The 17,123-nt window shown below is 41.0% G+C and overlaps 1 protein-coding gene across 1 annotated transcript; it reads left to right on the top strand.

Annotated features, from left to right (window-relative positions):
- Window positions 1-3,655: 3,655 nt before the first annotated feature.
- Window positions 3,656-10,788, top strand: LOC131197041 (vomeronasal type-2 receptor 26-like). The gene is made up of 4 exons (XM_058180639.1): window positions 3,656-4,456; window positions 8,818-9,045; window positions 9,637-9,763; window positions 9,890-10,788. The coding sequence occupies exons 1-4, from the start codon at window positions 3,656-3,658 to the stop codon at window positions 10,786-10,788; spliced, it is 2,055 nt and encodes a 684-aa protein (XP_058036622.1).
- Window positions 10,789-17,123: the final 6,335 nt, after the last annotated feature.

Genomic DNA, 17,123 nt, shown 5'->3' on the forward strand with positions numbered 1-17,123 from the left:
ACATTATCTGAAAATCTTGTAGAAAATATAGTATTTTGAAAAAAGTCACTACTTGTATTTGTTGCAGTATATATTTCTTGCAGGGGACACGGTGGCTCAGGGGCTAGGACATTGAGCTTGTCGATCGACAAGTCAGCAGCTCAGCGGTTCGAATCCCTAATGCTGCCATCTAACGGGGTGAGCTCCCATTACTGTCCCAGCTTCTGCCAACCTAGCAGTTTCGAAAGCACCTAAAAATGCAAGTAGAAAAAATAGGGACCACCTTTGGTGGGAAGGTAACAGCATTCCATGCGCCTTTGGTGTTGAGTCATGCCAGCCACATGACCACGGAGACGTCTTCGGACAGCGCTGGCTTTTCAGCTTTGAAATGGAGATGAGCACCGCCCCCTAGAGTCAGCAACGACTAGCACGTATGTGCAAGGGGAACCTTTACCTTTACCTTATATTTGTTGCAAGTCATGGAAATAGTATGTAAAAATTATCACCAAACATACATACAGTAAATGAGTGACACCTGATTAATGTATTCATGAAACATGTACTGAAAATCTTGTAGGAAATACAGCATATATGTTGCACTATATATTTGTTGCAAGTCACAGAAAAAGTATGTAAAAAGTAAATCTGAACTCTTTAGAAATTACCAATAAAGGAGAATATTTGCAGTTCAGGGTTGAACTGCTCCTCTGAAACCAACAAAATACCTTATGCCACCAGACTTGAAATCCTGGGATTAGAAAACTTAGAACTCCACCGACTCCGACAAGATCTGTGTTTAACACAGAGAATCATCTATATCAATGTGCTTCCTGTTAAAGACTACTTCTGCTTCAATCGCAATAATACAAGAGCAAACAATAGATTCAAACTTAATGTTAACCGCTTCAATCTAGATTGCAGAAAATATGACTTCTGTAACAGAATCATCAGTGCTTGGAACACTTTACCTGACTCTGTGGTCTCTCCCCATAATCCCAAAAGCTTTAACCAAAAACTTTCTACTATTGACCTCACTCCATTTCTAAGAGGTCTGTAAGGGGCGTGCATAAGAGCACAAAAGTGCCTACCTTTCCTGTCCTATTGTTTCCTTTCTTTATATATATGCTTATATATTGTATAGTTGTTTCATGCTTATGCTTATATATACTGTTGTGACAAAATAAAAAGAAAGAAAAAGAAAGGAGGCATCCTTGGTACTCTCTGAGATTGGATATTTTCTTGCAGACTTTTCATTATCCAAACTAGATAACATCCTCAGTGCCAGGCAGTGATGATATTATAGATTTTGGGTAATGAAATGTCTGCAAGAAAGCCACCAAGCTCAGAGAACACCAAGGATCCCTCTTTAGAAATTAAGAATTTTAGAAAAAGTGATGATCTTTTTACTACTGACAGAGAAAGAATGGTTTCTTATTCATACAGAAATGATGAGAATTGTCAACTTACTTTTTCAATTGGGGTGTTTAAAACATTTGCAGTGTAATCACCAAATTTCATCAACATGTCCTTGCCTTGGCTTTTGCTGTGAAGGAGATCAATGAGGATCCGCAGATCTTACCTAACGTCACTCTTGGGTTCCACATCTATGACAGTTACCTGAATCCGAGGATGACCTATCGCACCACCCTGGACCTGCTTTTCAAATCTCAGGAATTTGTCCCTAACTACAAATGTGACAGTCAGAGGAATCTCATGGCTATCATTGGAGGATTGGCTTTTGAAACATCATCTTATATAGGTGAACTTACAGGTGTCTTCAAGATTCCACAAGTAAGCTGCGATGACGTTGAGGAGGGAAATTCTATATTTTGTTGTTATTATGGAATATATAATGAACATCAAAGATTAGGTTTAGGTTTGTGTTAAGATGATCTGCATGGCTTACGGTTTATAATTAGCATCCTTTTCTGAAACTATAATACCAAATGTAGGAATGTATCCAAATGTATCCAAAGACATTCCATATCTTAGAATAGAATAGAATAGAATAGAATAGAATAGAATAGAATAGAATAGAATAGAATAGAATAGAATAGAATAGAATAGAATTTTTTATTGGCCAAGTGTGATTGGACACACAAGGAATTTGTCTTGGTGCATATGCTCTCAGTGTACATAAAAGAAAAGATACGTTCATCAAGGTACAACATTTACAACACAAATGATGGTCAATATATCAATATAAATCATAAGGATTGCCAGCAAAAAAGTTACAGTCATAAGTGGAAAGAGATTGGTGATAAGAAGGATGAGAAGATTAATAGTAGTGCAGATTCAACATTCCTCAATCGTACCAAAAATGATAACAATGACTTAACACATATAGACTTCACAGAAGATAACAACGACATAACACATATAGACTTCAAAGACGCCAAAATCTTCAACCAAAAACTGTCTACTATTGACCTCACCCCATTCCTAAGAGAACTATAAGGGGCGTGCATAAGAGCACAAAAGTGCCTACCGTTCCTGTCCTATTGTTCCCTTCATTATATCAAATTAATTTTGCTGATGCATATTCTTTACTTATATATATATATGTTTTCTGAGGTTTTCACGGGTGTTGGTATATAGGTCTTTGGTTGTTCGGGTTTTCTCCCGTGTAAAATTGGAAGTGTCTTGGCGACGTTTCGACGAAGTCTCATTCGTCATCTTCAGGCTTCAGCTTCGTGCTTCTGGGAGCAATGTGTGATCGCAGCTGTTTCTTCCTTTTAACTGCTAGTGGGGGTTTGAACTGATTGGGTGGGAGCTTGGCTGTGCTCTGATTGGATGGGGGTTTTTCTGTGCTCTGATTGGCTGGGGGTGTGTCCTGTGTTGGTGGGGGCTTGGTTGTGCTCAGTCTAGTCTGTGCTGCAGGGGGATTTGAGCTGGTGAGCTGCATAGCTGTTGTTTGGCTTTGTGGTCGTGCTACATCTTTATAGTGGGTGTCAGTCTGCTGCATGAATGGATTGGAGGGGTTTGAAATGGCTAATTTCAAACCCCTCCCAGAAGCACGAAGCTGAAGCCTGAAGATGACGAATGAGACTTCGTCGAAACGTCGCCAAGACACTTCCAATTTTACACGGGAGAAAACCCGAACAACCAAAGATTGTTATATATATATTCTTCATGATATGTTTTTTATGACAATGTTTGTGTATACTGTTGTGATAAATGAAATAATTAAAAAAAAATTAGTAAATAGTTTGACAGTGTTGAGGGAATTATTTGTTTAGCAGTGTGATGGCCTTCGGGAAAAAACTGTTCTTGTGTCTAGTTGTTCTGTTGTGCAGTGCTCTATAGCATCGTTTTGAGGGTAGGAGTTGAAACAGTTTATGTCCTGGATGTGAGGAATCTGGAAATCTGGAAAGCTACAGATTTAAATAAATCTGGATCTGGAAATCTGGAAATCAATATAGTACTCTTGCACCTATTGAAACAATTTTCTCTTATACATCTCTGAAGGAAATCCAAATAATTCCTTTCTATATTAATACATAGTAGAATTCTAGTGAGAATGTTCCTTGGATGTATTTCATAAGAAAACTAGATAAGAAAAAGATAGATGTGATTTAACATTTCAACAGAATTCTATTCCATCTTCTTATAGCTGACATATGGCTCATTAGCCCAAGATGCATTTGAGACCAGTAAGTTCTCTTCACTTTATTTCATGGTCCCCAAAGAGGACCATCAATACATTGGGATTATCCAACTGCTTCACCATTTCAAGTGGACATGGATTGGGATTTTTTCTGTTGATAACAACAATGGAGAAAATTTCTTACAGAAAATGCAGCCCTTACTTTCACAAAATGGAATATGTTCATCATTTGTACAAAGGCTTTCTGAACTAGTCCATATGGAAGACCTACCGGAACTTTATCAAATAGTCTCAGTTATCTCCATTAATATGATGAATAGCAAAGCCAGTGCATTTCTCGTCTATGGAGAATCCTGGACAATTACGTGGCTAAGAACTGTCATGTTTATCGTAGATCCTGAAAGCAAGGAAACTGCATTATTAAGAAAGGTGTGGATCATGACTGCACAGATTGATTTCATATTATCTGGATTTCAAATCAGTTGGGATCTCCAGATGTTCCACGGGGCTCTTTCCTTCGCTGTTCATTCAGCAGCAGTTGTAGGTTTCAAGGAATTTCTTAGGACCATCAATCCTCTTTCAGTCTCCAGAGATGGGTTTTTGCAGGATGTTTGGGAACAATCGTTTGATTGTTCATTTCCAACACCAAAATTACAAGAAATGGATAGTAAGCCGTGCGATGGGCAGGAGAAGTTAGAAGATCTTCCTGCACCTCTGTTTGAAATGGAAATGACTGGCCACAGCTACAGTGTCTACAATGCTGTTTATGGTGTGGCTCATGTTTTACAAGCTCTGTACACATTACGTTTCACTAGAAAAAAAGCTCTGATGGATAAACAAACTGGCCATGTAGATCTCCAGGCTTGTCAGGTATTCTCTCTGCATTGGACACTTCTTTGATTTCAATGAACAGTTTGATGTAGAATTATCTTTTGAATCTACTATGGAATGTCTTAATATTTTCTACATGTTAAGTATGAGAAATAACCTATAAATAAGGAGAAATGTCCTGACAGTGAGAATAGTTAATTAGTGGAAACCTTGCCCCTAGAAGTTGAGGAGACTCCAACACTGGAGATTTTTGCAAAGTGATTCCATTGTCTAAAATGGAATTAATTCTCCCCCTTGAGCATTTTGGAGTATTTGGACTAGAACACTTCAAAGGACCCTTCCAACTCCATTTTCTTCTTCTGTATAAAATAGATTCAGAAAAATTAGCTTCTGTTTTCCCATTTTCCATATTCTGATTACTGAGTCCCCTTCTTCTTCCCCTCAATTGTTCCCAGCATTAGGCTCTTCCCCAGTAAGTCCTTCCTTCTCATTAGGTGGCCAAAGTATTTGAGTTTTATCTTCAGGATATGACTTTCTAAAAAGCAGTCAAGGTTAATCTCCTCTAGGACTGACCGGTTTGATTGCCTTGCAATCTGAGGACTCGCAGGAGTCTTCTCCAGCACCAGAGTTCAAAGGCCTCAATTCTTTGATGCTCAGCCTTTCTTATGGTCCAACTTTCAAAGCCATACACTGGAACTGGGAAAACCATAGCCTTGATTATTTTTTGGCAGGTGATGTTTCTGCTTTTTAGTATGCTGTCTAGGTTTGCCATAGCTTTCCTCCCCAGGAGCAAACATCTTTTAATTTCTTAGATGTAGTTCCCATCTGTGATGGTCTTAGAGCCCAGGAGAATAAAATCTGTCACTACTTCTTTATATATATATATATATATAAAAACCCGAACAACCAAAGATATATATATGTATATATATCTGGGTCCTCATTTTACCTACCTTATAAAGGATGGAAGGCTGAGTCAACCTTGGGCCGGGCTTGAACCTGCAGTAATTGCAGGCTACTGTGTTCTAATCCTTCTACAGAGGAATTATTGAGTCTGTCATTTGCACCTCTATAACTGTCTGGTTCAGTTCTGCAACCCAACAAGAAAAACACAGACTTCAGAGGATAATTAGAACTGCAGAAAAAATAATTGCTACCAACTTGCCTTCCATTGAGGACCTGTATACTGCACGAATCAAGAAGAGGGCCGTGAAAATATTTGCAGATCCCTCGCATCCTGGACATAAACTGTTTCAACTCCTACCCTCAAAACGACGCTATAGAGCACTGCACACCAGAACAACTAGACACAAGAACAGTTTTTTCCCGAAGGCCATCACTCTGCTAAACAAATAATTCCCTCAACACTGTCAGACTATTTACTGAATCTGCACTACTATTAATCGTTTCATAGTTCCCATCGCCAATCTCTTTCCACTTATGACTGTATGACTATAACTTGTTGCTGGCAATCCTTATGATTTATATTGATCATCAATTGTGTTGTAAATGTTGTACCTTGATGAACGTATCTTTTCTTTTATGTACATTGAGAGCATATGCACCAAGACAAATTCCTTGTGTGTCCAATCACACTTGGCCAATAAAAAATTCTATTCTATTCTATTCTATTCTAATAACAGGCTCTAACAGCCTGAGCTATTCCGGCCTTCCACAACTGCTGGAGGTAAACCACTCATTAATTGTTCTGTCAGGAAATTTCTCCTTAGTTCTAGCTTGGTTCTCTTCTTGATTAGTTTCCATCAATGTCTTCCCATCCTGCCTTCAGGTTCTTTGGAGAACATGTTGAGTCCTTCTTGTTTGTGGCAGCTCCTTAGAAATTAGAAGATTGCTATCATGTCACCTCTAATCCTTCTTTTCATTAAACTAGACATTCCTACAACCATTCTTTGATATAGTTCATTGGTTCTGAGATCGTATCTTCCACTTCCTTCTGATGCCTGGAGTGTAATCCATCTGCTCCTGGTAATTTGAACTTGTCTAGGGCAGATAGGTTTTCTCCTACCATTTCCTTGCTTATTTTGACTTGTATTCCTCATCTGCATTTTACCTGTGTGTGTGTATGTGTGTGTGTGTGTGTAGATAGGTTGGACTGTTTTATGTAAAGATAGAAGCAAAAAAAAAATCACTTTTCTCCCATTAATGAACCAATTGTTTCCTTGACCTTTTTCTTGATTTTTACATGGTGAAAGTTGCTTTTTATTTTATTTTACTCGCACTGAACATTCCTTTAACTTCAACACCTTCTTTTATTTTATCTTTGTTAGTGAGAACTTGAATAAGTCCAGAATGGCTGACCCTCTACTTCCTGTCTCTTCCTTTTATCATGCTTTAGATATCAGAAGGATTGATTGATTGATTGATTGATTGATTGATTTTGTCAAATACATATTAAATAATATATATATAAGCATACATTGAAAACATAAAATGTATACAACTAAAGGGAACATTAGGACAGGAACGGTAGGCACGCTGGTGCTCTTATGCACGCCCCTTACAGACCTCTTAGGAATAGGGTGAGGTCAACAGTAGACAGTTTTAAGTTAAAGTTTTGGGGATGTGGGGATGAGACCATGGAGTCTGGTAGTGCATTCCAGGCATTAACAACTCTGCTAATGAAGTCATATTTTCTACAATCGAGATTGGAGCGGTTCACTTTAAGTTTGAATCTATTGTGTGCTCGTCTATTGTTGTAGTTGAAGCTGAAGTAGTCATTGACAGGAAGGACATTGTAGTGGATGATTTTATGAGCTAAGCTCAGGTCATAACAAAGATGGAGTAGTTCTGAATTTTCTAAACCCAGAATTTCAAGTCTTGTGGCATAAGGTATTTTGCTGCGATCAGAAGAGTGGAGAACTCATCTTGTAAAATATTTCTGGACACGCTCAATTGTATTAATGTCCGATATGCAGTGTGGGTTCCAGACAGATGAGATGTAATCAAGAATTGGTCTAGCAAATGTTTTGTATGCTCTGGTTAGTAGTATAATCTTACCGGAGAAGAGGCTATGCAAGATTAGGTTTACGACTCTTAATGCCTTTTTGGCGATGTAGTTGCAGTGGGCTTTGGCACTCAGATCATTTGATATGAGAACTCCAAGGTCTTTGACAGAGAGAGGGTCATGTACAAGGTCATGTCGACCTAGCTTGTATTTTGTGTTCTGATTCTTTCTGCCAATGTATAAAACAGAGCATTTGTTGGTTGAGATTTGGAGTTGCCAAATTTTTGACCATTCCAAAAAGAAATTCAAGGTCTTTTTGAAGGGTAGCAGCATTGTTGGTAATGTTAAATAGTTTAACACCATTGGCAAAGAGAGCACAGTTACTTGTAATATGATCACAGAGGTCACTTATGTATAATATGAAGAGTGTTGGTCCTAGAATGCTGCCTTGGGGGACACCGCTATTAACAGGAGGAGGATTTGATAGGGCGCTGCCTATTTGACCACTTGTTGCCTGTTTGACAGGAACGCAGTTATTCAATTATGGAGGAGTCCGGAGATGCCGTAGAATTTTAGTTTTAGAAGAAATTTGTCATGTACCACTGAATCAAAGGCTTTACAGAATTATGTAGGAAACCATTTTAGCTTGTACAATACGAGATATTTAAAATGATAATTTAGGTTAGTTTTCATTGTTTCCTCCAAAAACAATCAATTCTCCAAATACTTCTTCCTGGCTGATGAATTTTTCAGATTGAGAAGCTGTGCTTTCAGTCCTTATCGAAATTCAAGAGGAATGAATTAGAAGACATTTCTTTTCACAACTGGCACCTGTGATTTTGAACAATAATTACATATTTATCTATCTATCTATCTATCTATCTATCTATCTATCTATCTATCTATCTATCTACCTACCTACCTACCTACCTACCTACCTACCTACCTACCTACCTACCTACCTATCTATCTATCACATTTAACTAGCTAGCCAGCTAGCTAGCTAAGAATAATACGTACTTTGCAATAATCCCATCTCACATCTATCTATTGAAGAAGGAGTCTCAAATTTTCAAATCTGGGTAAAGGAAATTTTTCATATTTCGGATTATCAAATATATTTATACTATTGTAGGAAGATTAACTATGTTCTAGGTTTCATTATTGTTTAAATAATTGAAGGAATTTGACTAATCCCAATAGCCTACTTTCATTCTGCTTTGGTTCATTCTTATCATTTCTTAAAATAATATCAATTTAATGATAGAGTAGCCATGTACATTTCTATGAAATATCAATTATCAATTTTGTAAGAGTATATCTTTAATAATTCTTGTAGGAATGGGAAGAAGTCATCAGTGAAACTTTAACACAGTGTTCACCTTTATGTTACTTTGAAGTCAACTCCCTTTCTCTTTCACTCTCTTTCAAGTAGCTCCATTCATTCCTTCAAGGCATTTCTTTTAACAATTCAGCTGGGGAGAGAGTGTTCCTGAATGAGAAAGGAGAAGCAATAGGTGGATTTGACATCACCAACTTGATCACTTTTCCAAACAGATCCTTTCATAGAGTTAGAGTTGGAAAGATGGATCTCCAGGCACCAAAAGGAAAAGAATTATTCATTGATGAAGATGTGATTGTCTGGCACCCAGCTTTTAACCAGGTATGGAGGCATTTAATCAACCATGCTTGGGGTTTTTTTGCATCTTTTTATTTTATTGAAAGCAAACTTAAAACATGAAACTCAGACAAATCCACAAAAAAATGTCAAACAAGAAAAAGTAACACAAAACAACCAAAGCATTAAAAAAAAGAAGAAGGTGAAGATTGTCTGGAACACAGCTTCTAACACAGTATTGAATTATTGAAGCAGCTAAGATTAATCCATAACGATCCAATATTATACGTAATCTATTTAGAAATCTGATTTCTGATGGTTTTTTAGAAAAAATAAACAAGGGTATATTCTTTTCAAATCTTGCTGATGATCAGGCATTCCTCAAGTTGACAATATGATATTACAATGTAAAAGGGATGTTTACATTTTTCTTTTGGATTTGAATCAGAAACCACAAGAATTGCCAATTTTCCATGAGATTGTCACTATGTGCAATTATTTACATGGCCTGCCCTTCAAAAAGGAGTTTTCCTACATCACTGCAATTTTCACAACTTTTTAAGTTGATGAAGTTGAAAAATTGAACAAACTGTTTTAAATATCTCCAATTTCAAAACCTTTTATACTTATCAGCAGGTTCTTCCACTTTCTCGATGCAATGACCCTTGTTTCCCTGGATCCTGGAAGAAGGGGATTGAGGGAAGTCAATTCTGCTGCTATGACTGTGATCCATGCCCTGAAGGGAAGATTTCAGATCAAAATGGTAGGTTATGCATTCTACCATTTTTCATTAGACTTTAATATACTAGTTGGGGATGCAAAGAATTAATAAAGTGATTTCTAATAATTTGGAATACCTAGATGACAAATTCTTTGATTTTGCTTCCAGAGATGGATGACTGTTTTGAATGTCCAGAAGATCATTATCCAAATAAAGAAAAGAAAGGATGTATCCTGAAACTTCTGGTCTTTCTAACTTTTAAAGAAGCCTTAGGAATTGGTTTAGCCTCAGCAGCTCTTGGTTTCTTTTCCCTGACGTCTTGGGTACTTGGAACTTTTATTAAGCACAGGGATACTCCCATTGTCAAAGCCAACAACAGGTTCCTCACCTACACCCTGCTTGTCTCTCTTCATCTCTGTTTTCTCTCCTCTTTACTATTCCTCAGCCAACCTGGCAAAGTAACCTGCCTTCTCCGACAATCAATGTTTGGTGTCACTTTCTCAGTGGCCATTTCTAGTGTACTGGCCAAAACCATCACCGTGGTTGTGGCTTTCATGGCCACAAAACCAGGATCTCAGATGAGGAGATGGGTGGGGAAAAGATTGGCCTTTTCCATTGTCCTTTCTTGCTCTCTCATCCAAGTAGGTATTTGTATTCTTTGGTTGTCAACATTTCCCTCATTCCCTGAGTTGGACATGCACTCAGAGCGCCAAGAAATGATTTTACAGTGCAATGAGGGTTCAGCTTTCTTCTTCTACTGTGTCTTGGGCTACATGGGTATCTTGGCTATTGCCAGCTTTACTGTGGCTTTCCTTGCCCGGAAATTACCCGACAGCTTTAATGAAGCCAAGTTCATCACCTTCAGCATGTTGGCCTTTTGCAGTGTGTGGATCTCCTTCTTTCCAGCCTATCTGAGCACAAAAGGCAAAGCCATGGTAGCTGTGGAGGTCTTCTCCATCTTGGCCTCCAGTGCTGCATTACTGGGATGCATATTTTTGCCAAAGTGCTACATCATTGTTTTTCGTCCTGAGCTCAACCACAGAGAACAACTCATAAAGAAGAATTAGTGATTAAGATTTATTATGATTTCCCATTCGAAAAGAACTGCTCATGTTGCTGTGTTATCACCATTTCCCAAGATTTTTTAACCAAGTCTTTTCTCCTTTTCAAGACATCCATTGAACTTGATTTTGGTCATCTAGCTTTCTTGTTTCTGTTACAATATTTCCAATATTGGCTCAAATGATGTCCAATGTCAGCAAAGATATATTCATAATTTTTATGCTATGAATTCCTAAAGCGTTACAAAAATACAGTAAAAAACCAATTGCCATTTTATGAACCTATTTTCAACACAGTGTCCTAGGATATCAGTTCTGGATTTTATTGTACAAACAATAAAAATAGTCTCTCTCTCTCTCTCTCTCTCTCTCTCTCTCTGTGTGTGTGTGTGTGTGTGTGTGTGTGAGTGTGGGTGTGGGTGTGTGGGTGTGGGTGTGTGGGTGTGTGTGTGGGTGTAGGTCTTAGCATTTTCTGGTCTTTTCCCGTGTAAGGTTGAGAGTATCTTGGCGACGTTTTGATGAGGTCTCACTCAGCATCTTCAGGCTGGTGTCTTCGGTTTCGTGCTTCTCGAGCAAAGAGTGGTCGGAGCTGCCGTCTCTCTATAAATACTGGTGGAAAGGTGGGGAGTGTTGCTGTGAGAGGGTTGGTTGGCTGTGTGGTTGCATCTTGATTGGTAGATGGAGACATCACATCACAGAACTTCAGAGGGCACAACACCAAAGATCAGGAACAAAAGACCAGGACCACATCCACACAGGATACTACGAAACAGCTGACCAATCTGCAAACACCCGCTCCATCTAGCAATCAGGATGCGAGCATGAAGCCGAAAGCACCAGCCTGAAGATGATGTGTGAGACCTTGTCAAAACGTCGCCAAGATATTCTCAACCTTACACGGGAAAAGACCTGAATATGCCACGACCTACATACCTATACTCGTAAAAACCTACAAACACACACACATACACACACACATATATATATACATGTGTGTGTGTGTATTTGTGTGTGTGTGTATAAAAAATAAAAAAGGAATAAAGAAAGAAATAAAGATAATAAAAAACAAAATAAAAATAAAATAAATCAGCTGTGGCAGGAGAGAAGGATTAATGGATGTGTAGAAAGTTAGCACCTACCCCTCCCCTAGAAGAATGAAATATTCTAGGAAATATTAAAAAGGCAGAATATTATACCTCCCTGGATGAGAAAAGGAGAAACATGCTCTTGGAAAGCAGCCCCCACCTTTGTTAATAGCCCCAGAAAGACTAAGCCATCCTATCTACAAAACACGAAGGGATGCGGTGGCTCGGGGGCTAAGACAGCTGAGCTTGTCGATCGAAAGGTCGGCAGCTCGGCGGTTCGAATCCCTAGTGCTGCCGTGTAATGGGGTGAGCTCCCGTTACTTGTCCCAGCTCCTGCCAACCTAGCAGTTTCAAAAGCACGTAAAAATGCAAGTAGAAAAAATAGGGACCACCTTTGGTGGGAAGGGAACAGCGTTCTGTGCGCCTTTGGCATTGAGTCATGCCGGCCACATGACCACGGGGATGTCTTCAGACAGCGCTGGCTCTTTGGCTTTGAAACGGAGATGAGCACCACCCCCTAGAGTCGGTGCGAGGGGAATGTGTGAGGGGAACCTTTACCTTTACCTTATCTACAAAACAACAGGCCTTCAGCTCCAGGGTGATAGGATTAGCCCTCACTCAAGATCCAAACCAGGACAAAGCCGTTAAGCCATAATAGGAATTGCCCAACACCCTTTCAGAACACCCTTACATTACATCACCCAGCAAGGTTCATCCAACCTTAATTCAGACAACTTCAGCTGGACCCCAGCATAGCCCCCTGGGAGTCTGACAACCAATAGGATACATTTCTTGCACAGGAACAGGAAGCTGTATGGCAAGGCCCGAAAAAGGAGATAAAATATATCTCTTTCACCACTCCATGTGATCAGCTACCCAGAATCACATATGCTTGGTGGTTCTGCTTCACCATTAAATGATCCTTCCAAGCAGCCTCCATGTTTCCAGTGTCTTTCTCCCTACTTGGGACTGAACAAAGATGGACATTTCTTCCAACAGATGTAACATGTAACATGATGTTAGATAACATCATTATCTAAATTCCATCCAGTTTGTAAACGCCTAGTGAGGTGCACAAAAGGATGCAATTTCCGATGTCAAGAGTATGTTTATTGTTAAAATTCCCATCAATAATCAGTCTAAATTCTTTGGAGTGGGCTGGATTGATTAGATAGAAGGGTTTTGTTTTTTTCAACCACTCCTTGAGCTGAATTTCCTTCTTCCTGATGTTCTTTTTTTTTATTGAAAAAGTTTTAACAAGCAAAAACATTTTCCCCCTTTTTTCCCCCTCCCCCACAAAACCCCTTCCCTCCATCCCCCCGGCTTCCCGGGTCAATCACAAGGTATTGTTATATATAAACCAAACATAGAGTAAAATTTTCCCTTCTAATCCAATTAACCTCATCCAAATCCTTTCATTTCCTAACCTCCCCATTATATAAAATAATACATCCTAATTATTCAAAGGCAATCTGATATTTCTTAATCTGATATCTGTTTTGTAAATAATCAATCCATTTTTTCCATTCAATTAAATATCTTTCCTGCGTATTGTCTTTCAAAAAAGCTGAGATTTTAGCCATCTCAGCCAAGTTAGTAACTTTCAATATCCATTCTTCTATTGTAGGTAATTCTTTTTTCTTCCAATATCCAATCAACAGCCTTGCTGCTGTTATTAAGTTCAAAATCAATTTAATCTCAGTCACTGTACAATCCGTTATAATTCCCAAAAGGAAAAATTGCGGCAGGAACTTTATCTTCTTCTTCAGAACATTTTGAATAATCCACCATATTCTTATCCAAAAGTTCCTGATGTTCTTCTGGGAGATTTATTCCTCCAATGATTTCACATGATTTCATTATTTGAATGTTGATCTGCTGGATGGAACAGAAATACCCTGTCAGAATCAGCTTCCTGTTTTTGCTCACAAATACAAGCAAAATCCATCAATGTGCGAGTCTCCAGCACAATAATACTGGGCAATCTGGATGTCAGTTTATAGAATTTTCAGTACTGTTGTCTTCATCAACAGCAATAGAATGAAATCTGATACTGGAAAGGATGAGAGACGGATAAAGAAAAAAGGGAGCGATAGAGAACAACTTTCCTCTCCTTGGAAATTGTGAGATGTAGATGACCACAGGTTTTACTACGCAGTTAAATCCTTTGCTGGAATTGGTCTACAGAGGGTTTGAAACCCACCGTAAGATCTAAGGCTGCAGACACCTGTCCATTTCCAAATAGAATTAAAAATTTATATCCGGCTCATGGCTAACTGAAGTAAAAATGTCACCCAACCTGTAATGTATCTTTAAAAGTTTTGGAGGGAAAATTGAGCGGGAAATTGCACGTTGCTGATTGGCTGAAGCCTCCAACTAAACTGTATATAAAGAGGGGTTTTTCCGAGTGTTGGTTGCTGGGTTCACTATAAACTAAAGAGCTGTTGTCACTCATCTGGTCTCCTGCCTCGTTATTGCCCGAATGTAACACTGGCGACGAAGGTGGGATTTCGAGGCAAAAGAGCGCCAGGAAAGAGCTGAACTAACCAGGAATTATCGAACTCAGCAAATAAGGGCGGAAAGCAGCAATGTCCAGCTACACACCGCCAGCGCCATTCGACCCAGCCAAGGAGAAATGGGGGTCATACATGGCTCGTTTCGAGTGTTTCCTCGAGGCAAACGAACTCCAAGGAGTCTCAGACAACAGGAAGCGAGCGTATTTCCTAAGCCACTGCGGTCCAGAGGTTTTCGACACCGCAGAGTCGCTTTCGGAGCCAACGCCGGTACAGTCGGTACCGTGGCAAACACTGCAAACGGCACTTTGGGCACACTACGCACCGACGCCCTCAAAGTTCGTCCAACGGTTCGAGTTGAGGCAGCGGGTACAGAGAGAGGGCGAGTCGATCAGTGTGTACATGGCGGCGCTGAGAAAAGCCGCGAACCATTGTGAGTATCGAGATTTGGAAGACGCATTGCTCAACCAGCTCATTTGTGGGGTCAGGGACATCCGTTTGCGACAGCGGCTGCTGTCTAGAAGCAACCTAACGCTGGCAATCGCCTTGGACGAAGCCAGGGCTCACGAGATGTCCACCCAAGCGGCAGAAACCCTGCAAAAGCCGATCGCGCCAGGGGCTGGAGCGAAAACAACCCCGGTCCACAATGAGGAAGTCCAGGCCGAGTCGGAAGGTGAGGAAGAGGAAGAAGTCTTCCACACCGGGAGGCCGGAGACAGAAGACCGGGGCGAATGCGCGAGTTGCGGAGGGCAACACCAATGACAACACTGCAAGTTTAAGGATGCGACTTGTCAGCGGTGCGAAAGGAAGGGGCACATAGCGCAGGCCTGTCGAGCGCCCCAACCTTCCCGCCAAAAATTCAAACCGACCAATCAGAGCGTGGGAACGGCGAAGCGGCCCGTGATTGGTCAATTCAAAAAAGGCGCGAAGTTGAATCAGACTGCCGTGAGAGTGGGTCATGCATCAACGCGCCTAGAAAAAAAGATTTTCACTAAAACACACATTGAGGGGGTGCCGTGCCGAATGGAAGTGGACACCGGCTCATCGATCACGATCATGTCCTGGGACACTCTCGTGAAAGACTTACCCGCCATCGTGAAACGCAAGCTGCAACCACAGAACTTAAAGGTACAGGACTACCAAGGGAATCGCATCCCTGTTCGAGGGGTAACGTCCGTCCACGTCAAGTATGGACAATACAAGAAAACCCTGCCCATTACCATAGTTGATGGAACCTTGCCGAGCTTGTTGGGATTGGACTGGTTCCGAGCATTGGGCATGGGAGTGACCGGAGTCTTCCGAAACGAAGTTGACCTAAAAGACGAACTAATGAAGGAGTTCGAGGACGTCTTCAAAGACTGCCTGGGCAAGTACGAGGGGACCCCTATCTCCTTTAACCTAGACCCACAAGTTGCCCCTATCCGGTTAAAGGCTAGGAGGGTCCCATTCGCCCTAAAGCCCAAGATAGGACCGGGAACTGGACAAACTAGTAAACCAGGGAATACTAGTGCCAGTTGACCATGCGAAGTGGGAGACACCTATAGTCACCCCAGTCAAACTGGACGGGTCGGTCCGGATTTGCGCTGACTACAAGGCAACGCTTAACAAAGCATTGCAAAAGAGTGCTTACCCCGTCCCAGTGGTACAACACTTACTGCACTCGTTGGGGCAAGGGCAGGTTTTTGCCAAGCTAGACTTGGCCCAAGCCTATCAACAGTTACTTGTAGATAGCAGCACGGCCGAAGCGCAGACAATTGTCACGCACAGGGGTGCCTTTAAATGCACCCGGTTACAGTTTGGGGTTAGTGTGGCTCCAGGGTTATTTCAGAACCTAATGGAGCGGCTATTGCAGGGACTACCCGGGGTGGTACCATACTTCGACGATGTATTGGTATCCGCTGAGAATCTAGAGGAATTAGGGGTAAGGCTGAGAAAAGTTTTGGGCATTTTCCGGTCCGCCGGACTCAAAGTTAAACTGAACAAATGCCAGATCGGGGTAGGATCCGTGGAATTCCTGGGCTACCGGATAGACAGGGAAGGGATCCACCCCACTGAGAGCAAGGTACGGGCCATCAGGAAGGCCCCAGCTCCCCAAAACAAAACGGAGTTACAGGCATTCTTAGGTCTGGTCAACTTCTACGCGGTATTTTTAAAAAATAAGGCAACAATAGCCGAACCGCTACACAAATTACTAGCAAAGACAGCTGTGTGGTCTTGGGGGAAGGCGGAAGCTAGGCATTGAAGGGTGAAAAACCTCCTATCTAGCGATAGCCTCCTTATTCAATACAATGGCACGTTGCCATTAGTGTTAGTTTGTGATGCATCTCCCTACGGGGTGGGGGCTGTGCTCAGCCACAGGTTGCCAAATGGCACAGAAGCCCCTATAGCATATTACTCCCGAACAATGTCATCAGCTGAAAGGAACTATAGCCAGCTAGATAGGGAAGCCTTGGCTATAGTCTCCGGGGTAAAGAAATTCCATGAATATGTATTTGGTCGTGATTTCGAAATAATCACGGACCATAGACCCCTACTAGGCCTGTTGGCAGGCGACCGCCCAACGCCCGTGACACTTTCGCCCAGACTGACCCGATGGACTATCTTCCTAGCGGCGTATTCTTACAAATTACTGCACCGGCCAGGGAAGGAGTTAGGGCATGCGGACGCCCTGAGCAGATGCCCGTTACCAGAGACTATCGAAGACCCCACTCCGGGGACACCCGTCCTGCTAATTGATTCTTTG

This window comes from Ahaetulla prasina, chromosome 4 (assembly GCF_028640845.1).
Source record: "Ahaetulla prasina isolate Xishuangbanna chromosome 4, ASM2864084v1, whole genome shotgun sequence".
NCBI lineage: Eukaryota > Metazoa > Chordata > Lepidosauria > Squamata > Colubridae > Ahaetulla > Ahaetulla prasina.